At 43.9% G+C, this 15,601-nt stretch overlaps 2 protein-coding genes across 3 annotated transcripts in view; one reads left to right on the forward strand and one right to left on the reverse strand.

Annotated features, from left to right (window-relative positions):
- CREB5 (cAMP responsive element binding protein 5) overlaps window positions 1-15,601 on the forward strand; it is a 1,158,307-nt gene that overhangs the window by 209,081 nt on the left and 933,625 nt on the right. The window lies entirely within an intron of this gene.
- On the reverse strand, window positions 12,246-14,536 carry LOC147688797 (presenilin-1-like). Of its 2 annotated transcripts, XM_086939975.1 has the most exons (3): window positions 13,610-14,536; window positions 13,447-13,576; window positions 12,246-12,555 (listed from the first exon to the last, which is right to left on the reverse strand). In XM_086939975.1, the coding sequence occupies exons 1-3, from the start codon at window positions 14,534-14,536 to the stop codon at window positions 12,263-12,265; spliced, it is 1,350 nt and encodes a 449-aa protein (XP_086796101.1). In that variant the 3' UTR covers window positions 12,246-12,262. The 2 variants fall into 2 exon arrangements, with proteins under 2 accessions (XP_086796101.1, XP_086796100.1); XM_086939974.1 differs by having other exon boundaries at window positions 12,246-12,566; window positions 13,458-14,536.

Below are 15,601 nucleotides of genomic sequence, written 5' to 3' on the forward strand. Positions count from 1 at the left end.
TTTAAAGGAAAGTAATATAGTATTACCATACCTAACTCTAATATCACTTTAAAATTTAATTTATTCAATGACTATATATATTCATATGTGTGTTCAGAGTATGTAGATTTGGAGTTAGGGGTGGTAAAGTTATAGTTACATTACATAAAACTACCTTGTTAATAATTTGATTGTTCATATTTGGCCTCCGATATTTGGTTGCACAATATTGAAAACTTGATAATCCTATGCAAATCCAGGTTAATGCATCTAGAAAGGAAAGGGGGTTCTCTACAGGGATACATTACAAGACAGGATCTATTGATAGGCACAACAAAAGTAGCATTACTAAGTCAACTATGAACCATAGCTGGTGAATTTCAGTGTTTTTAATTTTAAAATGTAACATTTTAACTGACATTTTCACCTAATTATAACTTTTTGTCAGTGAATTAAAATGTAAAAAGTAAAGTAAGATATTATTACCATAAATAACTATTACATCGTTTTAATTTTTTTTCTTTTTTAGGGAATATATATAGGGGTGGTAAAGCTTGCCAGTAGAAGGTTAGTTGCTCAACAGGTGAATTTCTCCCTGCACAGTGGTCTGGTGTCACTGTGGGATTCGGTGTTCATTATGAAAATTATAATAAAGTACAATAAATAAAATAAGTGCAGTTAATCAGCTGTTTTCCTCCATTCCTTCCCACAGGATGGCATATGAAAAAAGTGTACTTGTGATGCTGTTCTGAGAAACATTGGGTACTTCACTTTTCTGAAAAGTTCAACACTAAGGGGCCCATTAGGATGGTGGGCGGACTTTGTCCGCCTGCCATCTCGACGTAAAACGGGACCGCCCGCCATAAGGGCAGCGATCCCGTGGGGGGCATTAGAATGCACCACCCACACTGGCCACATCCCGCATTTTTAGCATTGCGGCAGGCGGTGCTAAAAGCACCGCCCGCCTCAATGCTAAAAATCCACATTGTGCACTTCAATGCACAAAGTGACAGGCACAGTACGGTGCCTGCCATGTTGTACAGTGAAGTGCAGGGGGGTACCATATGTACCCCCCATGTGCACCCCCGGAGTCCCTGGGGTCCGCAACGGTCCCCCACAAGACATTCCCGCATGCCTTTCCGTGGCGACGTTGCCGCCACGGAAAAGCATGTCCCCGCCTTCACCCTAATATGGATGGCGGTGTCTAACAGACACTGCCACCATATGAAACCCTTTTCCGACCGGTCAACTCCTTGACCGGGCGGAAAAGCGAGGGACGGTCTTTCCGTCCGCCGCGGTTCCCCCACCATAGTAATATGGCAGGGGGAAATGGGTGGTGGGCGGGGAAGGATGTCGGGCGGAACGCCACTGTCCGCATGGTGGTGGCGATCCGCCCTACATCCTAATGGGGCCCCTAATGTGGGGTCTTTTTATCGCCTTGACTCCTTGTGCTCATTGCGCCCTTTATAAATCTAATTAATTTAATTTTCTTTAGGGTTATTTATTCCCTAATCAAGTAGAGGCAACTCAGTACACAGTTTTGTACTACATTTAAAGCAAACTCCATCAATTGTTCTCTGTCTGCCGTCTAATCTCAACACAGCATTGTTTTTCTTTTGCCATTTCTGATTCTCAAAAGGACATCAAAACTCACTGATCATCTTTCCCTGCAGCAGATATGAGGTGGGCCATAAAACGTGAAAGGTGAAGAATACGCTGGAAAGTGTCTTTCACTGGCAAGATGCTTGAGTGCACCAGGAGTCATTACTTTAGAACTAAACTGTACATCCAATGAAGCACAGCTAAACTCTTGTGATAAAAACATGGGGCCCATTGCATGAAAGAGGGCGAGCTAGTATTGGTAAAATAAGCTCTAGTGCAAGGATTTCTGGAGCCGCAGACAAAACGATATTTTGCTGTCTGGTTGCTCCCTTTCCCATGGTACCAATGCCTTCTTTTAATAGCATTGGATTTAGTGTGGTGCCATCTTATGGCAAATTTCTGATGGAACCATAAAGCATCATGCAGTGGCCTTAATGTAAAACCCTCCCAAGGTAAAAACGTATAATGCTAAATGAATTTGTCATTCTAGTTGTCAGTTGGCTATCTTTTGGTTATCGATACACAACGGTATATACACCTATCTGTAGCACATTGGAGATGACACTATGCATGCGCCAACAGTGTGCAATGCACACATTCCTGATATTCAAAAAGATGTTGCACATTGTGAGGGAGAGCGAGGCAGTTGCACAGGTCAGCCTTGTAGTGCCGATCTCCCTGATGAATGTGCAGACACATGCTGGGTCCTGCTTATTTCTTGCCTCACGCCCAGCATTGTGGTGCGGGGAGAAGCATAGTGATGACATCACGTTTCAGTTTCTTAACATAGGGAACCCAACATCCTCAGGCTTTGATATGGCCGTCAATTTACCGAAATGACAGGGGTAGTGGAAGTGACATCACAATGCCCTTTGACCTCCACTTTCACTCACACACACATACTTACACATACACACAAATTCGCACATATATACTCTCTCACACATAAACACACTCTCACCCGCAAGCACGCACACAACATACATTTAAAAGCATTTTTTACTTACCTCAGCTGCCATGAAAGGGCATATTTTAGCTTATTTTGCTCTATTTTATTACACTAGTACTTAATAATATACTTTATTTATTCACCATTAGTAGAAAATTGACAGGAAATAAGGAGAGTCGATCCCCAGCTGCCCCTGTGTTCCTGGCACTGTATTTGCCACCTCTGATGCCAGGGGTCACAAAGGCAGTGCTAGGGGTAGCATAGGGCAAGCCCGGGGTCGCAGCTGCGACCCCTAAATGGTGTCCATGGACTTTGGTGACCCTTTCTCAAGTTTGAATCCCTGTGTGGCAGGCACTTTTACCTGCACTTAGTCTGACTTGACACAGGAAAAGAGTGCGCATTGGGAATGCAGAATAACAAGGAAGTCCTTTGTGAAATTGAAATAAGCTGATACTGCAGTCACTTGCCCACACAATATATGAAGGGGGATATGGACCTGCAAATGCCTTTGAGGATCAATGAAAACAAAACAATCGTCCCTGTCATACATTAAATGCTAGGTTGCATTCAGTGTTGTAGGCCAATAAAAATTGGCAACGCCAATAGTTCTGGGTTTAATTTGCTAAGGCATACCACTTAAGCACATTAAAGTGAGACACCCAGCAGGAATCAGCAGGAGTGGAGCGCGGTCTATAATTGTAAAGTAGCCCCTCTTGCAGCCCAATACATAGGTTTGAGTTAAGGTTGAAGGATACACCCCAACACCCAATAGTATTAGGTGAGTGAAGAATATTCCACAGGGCTAAGTGAAGACGTGATTGGAAAAGTCTCAAGCCAAGAAATAAGCTAGTTGAAGAAGGGCAATGGTTAAAAAGTGGAATCCAAAGGCCACTTAATCGATTTTGTCAGCAATAGGTCTCATTCACGGTAGCAGTGTCACATCCAGCGCTAAAAATGTTGAATTGTGCCAATCGAGACTGCTTTAGTTCTAAAAATAGCTAGCAACTTTTTGGTGGTGCAAAAAGGTAACAGTAAATATGCATTCACACATGCAGATAAGTAAGATGAACCCGATTTTTAAATCTTCCTTCGTTGAAAGGCTAGTTAAGTTATTCTGTGTTTCTATTGGTCAATCAACCAAGCAAATCAGTGCCATACAAGCCTTAAAACTAGATTTGCAGTCTCTGCAAAACCGGAAGACACTCCAACCAAATTAAGGCCAGATTACGAGTCTGGCGGTCCATGGACAGACAGACTTGTGGGGGCGTGGCGGTGGTGGTCTCCCATCCCTGGTCGGACCGCCACAGCCCTGCCGCAGCCACCAGGGAACCGCCATCCCTGGTGGTGTTGCGGCGGTCAGGAGGCTACAATATGCTTGGCAGGATTGCTGTGATCCCGGCAAACATATTACGAGTTTCCACTCCACTGGCGGTCTATAATTGTAAAGTAGCCCTTCTTGCAGCCCAATACATAGGTTTGAGTTAAGGTTGAAGGATACACCCCAACACCCAATAGTATTAGGTGAGTGAAGAATATTCCACAGGGCTAAGTGAAGACGTGTTTGAAAACGTCTCAAGCCAAGAAATAAGCTAGTTGAAGAAGGGCAATGGTTAAAAAGTGGAATCCAAAGGCCACTTAATCGATTTTGTCAGCAATAAGTCTCCTTCACGGTAGCAGCATCACATCCAGAGCTAAAAATGTTCAATTGCGCCAATCGAGACTGCTTTAGTAATAAAAAAAGCTATCAACTTTTTGGTGGTGCAAAAAGGTAACATCAAATATGCATTCACATATGCAGATAAGTAAGATGAACCCGATATTTACATCTTCCTTCGTTGAAAGGCTGGTTAAGTTATTCTGTGTTTCTATTGGTCAATCAACCAAGCAATTCAGTGCCATACAAGCCTTAAAACTAGATTTGCAGTCTCTGCAAAACCGGAAGACACTCCATCTGACTTAAGGCCCGGTAACGAGTCTGGTGGTCCACGGACAGACAGACTTGTGGGGACGCGGCAGTGGTGGTCTCCCATCGGCGGTCGGACCGCCACAGCCCTGCCGCAGCCACCAGGGAACCGCCATTACTGATGGTGTTGCGGCGGTCAGGAGGCTACAATATGCTTAGCAGTACTGTCATGATCCCGGCAAACATATTACGAGTTTCCGCTCCACTGGCGGTGTCATGGAGGTTCCATTTCTATGAACACCATGCCAGAGAGAATACAAAGGGGGCCCTGCAGGGCCCCCTGTGGTTCCTCCGCATGTGGAAGTACAAAGGGGAACACCACATGTTCCACCCGTGTGCATGCACACCAGTTCCTACACGGCATGGACTTTTCAGACTTGCAGGAACTGTTTTTGATATTCCCATTGCCTCGGGAATCAAAAAAAAAAGCACGTCAGACAGGAGGAAACTCATAATCTAGAAGGCAGTCTGATCACAATTTTGGCGGTGCGGCGGGGCGCGGGCCCAGCACTGCACCGCCAAAGTGGTAATCAGGCGCTTAGTGGCATAGTCTGAATGTAACCAGCAACTGATGTGTATTCTAGCAGGAGCAGTTCAGCCATTCATCCTTCTGAGTCTGGCACATCGAGGACCATAGGTCAAGCTATTTAGAGTGCTTTATAACGTTAAAAACGGTGGTGACGAACACCGCATAAATATTTGATTAGTATTATTATCTGAGTTTTGAGCACGCAACCTTTAAGTGCACCACAGCAGGGAATTAGTGAAAGCTGAAACGAGGCCCAGAAAAGTCCACATAGCGCGAATGGACCTGGCCTAGCAAGACTTTATGATCTTAGTGATTATTATTTAGGGGGATCTCGTAAAGAGATTTCACAGGACATGTTCCGCCTCTGTCTTTTAGCATGATGAAGGCCTATTATACTTGAATAACAAAAATGTACATATTATTGTAAGTCTTAACCTCAGATTAAAATATGTTTTTTCCAATTTGCCGCAACTTTAAAAAACACACTTGTGAATGGGGACTCACAGAGCAGCACCTTGATATCCTCAAGTAACACTGCAAGTTTCACACTAAACAAAGTGATCTGCCGAGGACAATCTATCCAGTATCTATCATTCTTTAGCCACTCTGCAGAAAAGGGAGTACTGAAAATACAAGTCGCAGAACACATCATGACTTTTCAAAAACACTTTATTTTTGTAATGAGACTTTAAAGTACACACTGTCATCACGCAAACAACAGCACAACTCTCCAGTCTGGAGAACTGAAGTGACACCGTGTGTGGGGCCACCTGTGTTAATAATTAAAAGTTGAAAAAACACAGGAGGTCAGAAATATCAGCTCCCTTGAGAAAGCGCCTTTAAAAGAGAGCAGGACCACTTCAGTGTAATTGATTTTTGTGTAAACAGTCATAAATCCTTTGTGCTGAATGGCGGCAGAATGAGGAAGGACAAGTGTGTGAGCGCCTAAGCAGACTTAGGGAAAAATATATAAGGCCGTGGAGGGGATGTGGTTTGTGTTTAACCCCATGTACACTCCCCCCCTGAGCTCCATTCACTTCTGTTTCTTCCTTGTCCTGCGCTCTTATTCCCAGATTACTACAAGCAATGTGAATGAGGCGACCAAAGTCTTAAATGCAAATTGTCTAGAAAATATACCTTGGTTCCCAGTTGGAGGAAAAATAAACAGTGCCCAGTTTGAGCTGGCTGATGCAGATGACTAATCCCCCCCCCCCCCCCCCCCACCCCCCTCGCATTCATTTTTGGGGACCAGCCATTATTTTTCTCAGCAGACATTGACCAAGAGCAAGAGAGGCAAAAACACACAAGGGTGAAAGTAGGAGGAAGAGAAAGAGAGGAAAACCGTGGCAAAGAGAGAAAGCAGGCTTGAAAAAGCACCTGCAAGAGGGAACTAAAGCAGCAGGGACAGGTTGGTGGTGGATTAAAGAGGCATGAGGTGGAATCAAGAGTGTGTGGCATTGGTATTCAGCAATCTGACTTTCAGTTGTGTTGGCTGTGGAATTCTGAGTAAACCTTAGGGCCCCAGCATTTATTCTTTTACATATTAAGCACTGTGGGAAAGCACTGTGCTATTCTGTGAATAAACTATTTCAAAGTCATCTCCATCCGACGCCATCAGATACTTACCAATTGACTGCGGAGGACCCAGATTCATTTGGGCAAAACTCGAATGAAAATGAGAAGATGCCATCATAAAAATACAAGCCTCAAAGCGCTCAATTAGCTCAAGGTGGATATCAGAATCCACTTGAAAGATCATGATCTTCTCTATTGTTGACAAACATTCCTGAGGAAAGGTCCTGGATAAGAACCTGACATAGCACACCACTATATGCCCAAAAGAGCCCTGCAGTCATTGATGTATCACTTTATCATCCTCCAATCTGCCACACAAATGAAGCATGGGGTCAGGTGACCAGGTGTTGCTTTACCACTGGTAAAATATCAGCAGATTTGACCTGTCGATATTTACCTGCAATAAACTTGAAGGAGCTGCAAAACTTGAATCGCACAGCGCCACAATATAACACACCACTCCTACACTACATCTTAGCACTATATGCAACATAGGATAGAAAGATAGTCAGTGAATTCGTAGGAACCACTGTTTTCCTTGTTCGGTTGTAATAGTTTAGACATTTCACCACCATGGTTCATGTCAGATCCACCCAGAGGCTGGCACAGTAAGGAGAATCTCAAGTTAATCTCTTTCACCAGAGAACATACTTAAGGAACAAAGCCGTGCTCACAGTTGAATGGGACTGCAGGGGTTCCTTGCTTTTTACATGGTAGTAGGCAGTGCCTGCGGGTTAAGTGGCCATTCGAAGGTTAGAAAATCAAAATGAGCTCTGCCCAGCACCAAGATCCCACTCTTATCTTGGAAGTTGTCTTTTAGCTAGTACAATGACTTTGAACATTTCCATGGACTTGTGAATAAATCAATGGTCATACCTCATCGCTGGCCTTGCTGTCCGCTAAGACGGTTGATCTACCCCTCATTAAAGCCCCTACGTCTAAATACATGGAAAGCTTGTGGCATGAGGAGGGGTAGAAAAGCTATCAAAGAGCTGCAGAAAAAAATCTTGGTGGAGAGATTTGCGTTTGTTTTTAGTGATTCTTGTGAATTTCAGTCCCACTCGGTCTGCACATTGAATACTTAACTCCCCGATCTGCTATACCAGGAGACATGAAAAGGTGTTGTGTGTAATCAGGATCAGTCACTACGCTGTAGTCCCCAATGTTTGATATTATTTTGTGGGTTTTAATCTGTAGTTGTCTAATGGCTTTCAGCACCTTTGAGGATTCAAGAAAGACAGCAAAAGCCCAAGAGTGCCTTTCCCAGGGGTGATGAAAGAATGATGAGGGATGTGGGCAGAGGTGTCTAAAAGAGCAGGTTTGGCCCTTGATCACTGGTGCAGTTTCACCCATGCCAAATCAAAAATATAAAAATAACCCCTTTTGTGTGTCCTTGATTTTTTTTAAAAACATAGGTTTATAGGCATAACAGGTTTTAGCGGCAGATCATGTGTGAACACAGGATGCTGGTATGAGATCTGAAAAAAATGTGTACGGCCTATCGTACGGAGAAAGGGAGGGCATTGCGGCTTTCAGCTTATGGTTCCATCATGTCTAATGTAGGCTTTCTGGAATTGGATAATGGTTCTGATATGATCCCCATCCATAAACCTCATCCAAGAATCCACACGAGAGAGGCACCTTAAGGAAAGAAAGAATCTCCATTTTCCTATTGGACCCTCCCCATTTATGGTGGACTCATAAGAAATAGCCTGTTGGTGCTAACATGTCTGCCATTGTCTATCATTGAACCATGATACGCTGATATCATCAGCTTGAATCTGGGAGAAGGTAGCTGGGTTGAGTTACAGCAGCAGAAGCAATCATGAGGATCCTGGAGCGGGCGGGGGGTGCAGAGTGGCTAGAATCCACTGGCGCTGGCCCCCTGGGGTGCGCTTGGAGTAGGCCAGAGGACACAGAGATCATAGAGGTCCCATTCTCCCCAGAACGGAGCCGAAAGAATATGTGGCCATAACGAGTGGGTAGCCTGAGTAATAAAGTTTACACAATTTGAAACAATCACTATCAGGAAAAACAATGGACAATGACTATCTCCACCGAATAGCTAAGGAGAAGGCATTTGGGTTTCAAGGCATTTTAATGCAGCAGAATATTTTGTTACAGGTAAATAATCTGTTCATAGTCAAAAAAGTCAAGTTCAATTGTACAAATACCACAAGAGATGAACATTCAGCTATGTACCTATCAACCACAAAAAAAGGTAATCAGTGTGCCGAGTTACACCACTGCAAACACATGCAAAGACAACTAAGCCCTGGCGAAATTATTGTTATATAAGCAACATTTCACGTAATTCCCATTTGCAGGATTTTGTGCAATTTTTTTCTCTTTCCCAGTTTTGCTTTTTTATGCAATTTTCACTCGCTGTAAACTAAGTCAAGTGGAAAATGCCTGGATCATGAAACGGATCTGTGGCGTGGCTGCGAGACCTTTTCTGCTCAAATCAGTTACCCGCTGGTAGGTTGCCTGACTTTTGTATGCGAGGGAAACTGTCACGTACAATTTTCATGCAAAAGTCTGACGAAATGTACTCCATGTAATACATGATATATTTCGAAACCATGATGCATGTTGCAAATAAACACAATTTCACATTTTCGCCGGCCCGTGGAGACCCATGGATTTTATTTCTGGTCAAGAGGAAACAATGAATTCTCTGCTGGACAATTTCAAAAAGCCTGGCACGCATAATAATGAAACATTTCAGACAGCAAATGAGCTATAAAGGGAACGCGTCTAGTTTGTTAAGTTTAGGGGAGGGGTCAGGGGCTTGGGCACGACAAGATGGAGCCCGAAGGCAGGAGGACAGAAAGATATTTCCTGCTCTTCAGTTGCAGTTTTCTGCACATAGTGTGGTATAGGCTTCCAAAGAGGGCTGTCACAGGCCAATCTTCTAATATTCTCTTTTTGGCGCCCCCTCCTAGCCCAAGGCATTCCAAGGGTTAATCACAGCATGGCAGGCATGGCTGCCAATACATCACTGGCCTCAGACGTCCCCTCCAGCGGTTGCTGAACAATATGCTTTGGAGAACAGTGGAGCTCGCTAATGAATAGATTACCCTCGTCCAATTAATATTCAATAAGGGTCGACTTTAGCAACAGTTCCTGCTTCATTTCTGCAACTGAGGGGACTGCTTGGCCAATCCTGGTACGTGTATTAGTGAGTGGAACAAGAAAGAGGAGACATTCCAATAGGCCTTAGTAATAAGGCATTGAGACAAGAAAACATAAGCTGTATTTTCCGATGAGATTTCTTAGAAGGTTTAATATCAGTTTGTTTATTTTTTATCTTCAGTTCTGACTTTAAAGTTAGCACATAACAGGGTAAAATTACTTCCTGTTACTGCACATGTAGGGGGCAAAGCCAGGGAACAGTGTCCAAGAGCTTAGAGCTAGACCTTGGAGGATGTGGCCTAATGGTCAGAGCTGCCGACTTTGGAACTGGGGAACCAGGTTTGAGTCTCGGTGCCGGCTCAACATCCTGTGATTCTGAAAAAAACATTTATTATCCATGTGCCTACCATAAAATGTATTTATCCTTGAGTAACATAACTTTTGCTCATGAAAAGCGCTCAAATACCTTGGGTTCGAGTTTGTGCTATATAATTATATAAACTGCAAAAAAACAATGACTGTAATGAAGTATGTATTTACTATTCTCGCTCCACCTGCGCCTTGATTCTGGGGTAGGGTATAAAGTGGACCGAGACAACTATAACTGCACTGTTAGCTTTTTTATACATTCGCTCAAAAGTACCTAAACAAGCTACAGGGAGGTATCCTCATTGGGAAACAACACTTACAACGCAACTTTTACAACACACTACCTTTACAACGAAACTTTTACATTTTGCAGCATCCATTACAACGCATGCCATTACAATGCAACCATTACAACACATACCACTACAACGCATGTCATAACAACACAGTCATTACAACGCATACCATTACAATGCATACCTACACTATTCAACACATGCCCTAATGTTGCACCCCCTGGAGTTAGAATAGTAATTTTTACCCCTACACTATCCAATACTTACCCTACTGTTGCACCCCCTGGAGTTAGAATAGTAATTTTTACCCCTACACTATCCAATACTTACCCTACTGTTGCACCCCCCTGGAGTTAGAATAGTAATTTTTACCCCTACACTATCCAATACTTACCATACATGTAATGTAATGGTATGCATTGTAATGGTATGCGTTGTAAATGTAGTATGCGTTGTAGTGGAATGCGTTGTAAAGGTAGTTTTAAAGAATTCATTGTAATGACATGCGTTGTAATGGAATGCGTTGTAATGTATGTTGCAGTGTAAAAAATGTGTTGTAAAGATATGCGTTGTAAAAGTATGCGCTGTAACGACATACATCCATCCTCATTGTGCACCGGTCCTCACAGAGATAGTGTTTATTTGGCTCTCTCAGGGTTTGCCCATACTATGAGGATCGAGCAACACAAACAAATGTTTGCATCTATCGAGTAAATCAATGGGTTGCAAAGTCCATGAACAATACAAGCGAAATTCACAAAATTAAGAATTTCATATGATTACGCACTCACACACTCATCAGAATAAGTTAAACAACATAACATAGATATTCCTCACAAAATATATGTGTATCAGTGCGTACACATGACCACATTCGTGGAGAAATGAACTGCAACAAAGAACGACCATTAGGAAAATTCAATGTGCACGTGCATACGTAGGAACGCAATATTATTCAAATGCAATCACAAAGACTATGCCCAAGATTGTGCTGCAGTTTCTGATCAAATAAATAAATGGACAGGCTGTTCAAACACACAGCCACTCAAGCACATGCTTGTTAGGCGGGAAGCTTCTTTTTTTAAGGTTGAGGGCCTTTAATCCTAATTGACAATAATACACATTTCTTTTAATTACATACATTTTTAATGATGTACAGAACCTATGCTTGTGAAAGGTGAAGAACTGCAAGCACAGAACTCTGAAGACATCCAAGAATCCAGGGATAACTTAGCCCACAGGCAAAGGTACTGCAGGCTTGAAGGAGCAACCCTGCATATAAAAGGCTTTATCTTGATGGCAAAGCACAGTCCAGATGCCATGCTCACCCAATCCTTGGATTCGAGGCATTGCAAAATGTGACGGTGTTTTGAGTGAAGACAAACACTGGCCAAAAGGATTTAAACTGACCCCCATCAACTTATTTCACACAGGTCACTGAAGAGAAAATGAATCCTGGTCACTATTAATGTGGGATACCAATGGCCGAGCAATTTACAGGTGTACGCGTCATAATCCCTTTTCCAAAAGTTACCAGTTTGCTAATGAAAACAATGTTGTACCCTAAAGGCTATTATTGCACTTTGTGCCATGTAAAAAGCCCAATTTCCTTTAAAAACAAAGGCTTGGATAGAGTAGTGACCCCAGTTAGTGCATGATGTCCTAGCAGCCAGAAAGGGGAATGCACTATTCCTGTCGATATTTGAACAGGTGTTCACAACGAATATTACTGCCATGAACAAAACAGCTGTTTTAAGCTTCAGGCTGACCATCTGTTTCATTTCTTGACGACATCCCCCGTTCTTCTAGTTTTAGAAAATTGCCAGTAGACAAAAATTATGGGGAAATGTTCCTTTTCTAGAAAGCTAGATATAAAATTGGTGAAAGGCGAGCTGGTCCATAAAGGGCTGCACCAAGTTGTCCATCGCAAAGTAGAACACGAGCCCAAAGGTGATTGAAATTGGGAGAGCTGGCAGCGCCTTTTTAAAAATGGCAAGCAGCAGAAGAGTAAGGCACAGGCCTATCAATATGGCGGCAAAGCATGCCAGAGTGGTGTTCCAGTGGCCACTGGCAGTGGCTGAGGCCTTTACTACAAGTACACTGTAAAAAATTAAGTCTCCAAGACCACGTTTCACTCCCCTTTCTTCAGGATCCTCAGCTGGTGGGTTGTAAGCATGGGCGGAAAATCCGTTTCGCTCGCGCTGTTCGCACTGTTCGCGTGAGTTCGCGCCCCGCGAATACGTGCAAAATTGCAGATATACGATCTTAGCAAAACTGAAACTACTTACCAGGTTCAAAAGTTCAGGCTCATCATTAGTAGCCATTTCCTGTAGTGCTTCCTGAGGGGCCCCTCCAGAGTTCAGTTGCCAGTTGAAACTATTTTGTGACCCTGCTCTGAACCTCAGAATAGTTACACATATGCCACAAAGGTCCTGAATTACAGCTAAGGGAGACAAGCAGGAGCCAGGCTGGAAGTTCAAATCCATTAATCAGCCCCTAATTCATTATTGTCAGTTGGGGCAGGGCAGGTGTTGTAACTAATTTTGCAACAATGAAAGCACTTAGCAAGTGCAAAAGATCACTAATCAGGAAGCACTAAGGAATCAGGTGCCAGCTAAAAAAATATTCTGTGGCACATTAATCAGCCCCAAATTAATTCAGGTCACTTGAGGCAGGGAAGGTGTGCTTGCGTTGCCACAATAATGTACACTGACTGGACAACCAGAGGGTGCTGTGATGAAACAGAGGGTGGCATGGGTGGGCCAGAGGGTGGCATGAGTAGTCAGAGAGTGGCAGTGGTGACAGAGAGTGGCAGTGATGAAGAAGAGTGTCCCAAACAGGCTGGACACGTAGAAACAACAAGTTCGCGAAACTTGCGACCCGACAGGTAAGTTCGCAATTTGCGAAATTGTACAAAACCCTCGCGAACTGGCAGAAACCCGCGCAAACACAAAAAAAAAAAAATCGCGAGAATTCGCGGATTTTGCGGATTGCGAGTTCGCAAATCCACAAAATTCGCGAACGCGAGATTCGCAAAATTCGCCCATGCTTAGTGGGTTGCTGTGGGGCATTGGTTGAATAGCAGCTCGTGTTTCTGGAGTGGATTCATAAGGGCCAATGGTCTGATCCCTCTGCTGCTGCCACTGAGGACTAAAGCCACCCTCATCCTTCACAGGTACCTCAATGTCTGGTTTGTTAGCTGGGTCTCGCACCTTAGCTTGTGTAGTGCGGCAGGAGCTTTCAGCACCTTGTAAGTCATTTGTGGGATTTGCATCTGCCATATTCAACAGCCATATCATGGTAGAAGAGTAAATCTGAGCTGGGAAGAGAGTCTCATTTATTTCTTGTGCTGTTTCCACCAGCATCCGTAGAGGTCCCTTTGGGCAGAGGACAGCAATGAGATCATACACGGAGATTACGGCCAGGATAAGCCAGGCAGTCCTCTCAGGGAGATACTTGATAAAGACTAGGGCCATCAGGGTACTAATGATGAGATATGCTTGCTGCAGCCGAGGGGACCCTTTCCAGTGAATACATATCATTCCAACCACACCAAAGTTCCAGATCATCAGGGCCAGAGTCATGTAGTCCATGGCCACATTATATGTTTTCAGGACTTCACCCAAATACATGAATGAGAAGAAGAAAAGCAGCAGAAGAGAAGATACAATTAGCCAACCATGGATTACTTTGTAACACCGGTACTTGTAAAGCACCACAAGTAGTATTGTGATAACAATAATGACACTAATCATTATTGTAGCATTTAGGATCGAGTTGAGGGCCCTTTGCCCCACCGTGTCTGTGTCCTCCGTGAATGGTGTGTAGATTAGCTGCCCGTCCTTCCATGTATAGAAGCTCACTGACTTTATGGTTGCCACGACCACCACCATGCAGAGGGTGACTGGCACGAAGAGCAGGCTGACATGCTTAGTTCCATATTTGAGAGTCAGCTCTTTGTCCTCATCCTCTTCTTGAACCACCACCTGCTGTGGGAGTCCACCCGGCTGCCCGTTGCTCTGCAACTCGGAGGGGTCATTACGGCGCCTCTCGATGTTGTCGTTGGTGTCAGTAGAATGTATATCCTCTGTCAGCTGTTCTTGCTGGAACTGAGGTAAAGATGCTGTTAGCTCTGTCATCGAGAGCACTTATTTAACAACAACTGGCCCGCTTAGAATTGTATTCCAGACTGAAGCCGCACCGTTGCCCTCGGTTCAGAGTACTAAAGGCTCTGTTGCTTGCCTCCCAGTCACATCCGTTGTACACTTCCTGGCAGCAGCAGAGCACCACCCTCAGGGCCCTCTTGTGGGAAGCTTCTTTTGGACATAAAGGTATGTAATAAGTAAGACACATTCATTGCGGTACCAAAAAATGCAAGAGTAAAATGTATTAAAACCTATAGCAAACTGTCACCAATCCACTTCCCACCTAACCAGCAAAACACAGGACACTGAACGTACCCAGTACCAGTCCCAGCATGAGAAGCAAGCACTCACAAACAGCTGCCCAAGGAGCAAAGTAACCACCCTGGCACAATGGAACATAAATTCAAGCCATACATCCAAGGTGGACATTGTACAAGTACATCTTCATCCCCTCATGCGGATACAGCCATAACAGCTATAGATTACTACTGTCACTTACTTACCCATAAACACACCGGGACAGATTTGGGCCTTCATACCCCTGAAAGCTACTCCAAACTAGCGACAGAAAAGTGAGAGGAAACCATTTAGTCCATGCTACCAAATGACTAGGCATGGCATTGGGTACAGCTCAACAACTGCCTATTGCACAATAAGCTCACAAACCTGAAACAACTACACAGCCGTCTGCTGCCGAGCATACTGCGATTGGAGAAAGGGACCTCTAGAGACACCTAACATGGTGGCAGCCAATTCCAAAATAATTGCAAACTGTACCTCCCCTAAGTTGTAAATAATCAAATTGAAAATCAAGATTGACAATACATTTACTAGCTGTTCAAGATGGAGAAAAAAACACTTCTCGCTTGCACCTGGCAATCACACATAGCAGACCCCACGGGCATGAAGACCTGCATGACACCTGAATTCACTCCCAAATATCCCAGCACAGATGCAGATACTTTAGTCAATGATCCCATAGCTACGAGAAACCTTTCAACAAAGTGGCAACAATCAGACAACTCAAAGAGAAGCAGCGGCATAGCTCAGAATAGAACC

The sequence above is a fragment of the Lissotriton vulgaris genome, chromosome 10 (genome assembly GCF_964263255.1).
Source record: "Lissotriton vulgaris chromosome 10, aLisVul1.2, whole genome shotgun sequence".
Classification (NCBI taxonomy): domain Eukaryota; kingdom Metazoa; phylum Chordata; class Amphibia; order Caudata; family Salamandridae; genus Lissotriton; species Lissotriton vulgaris.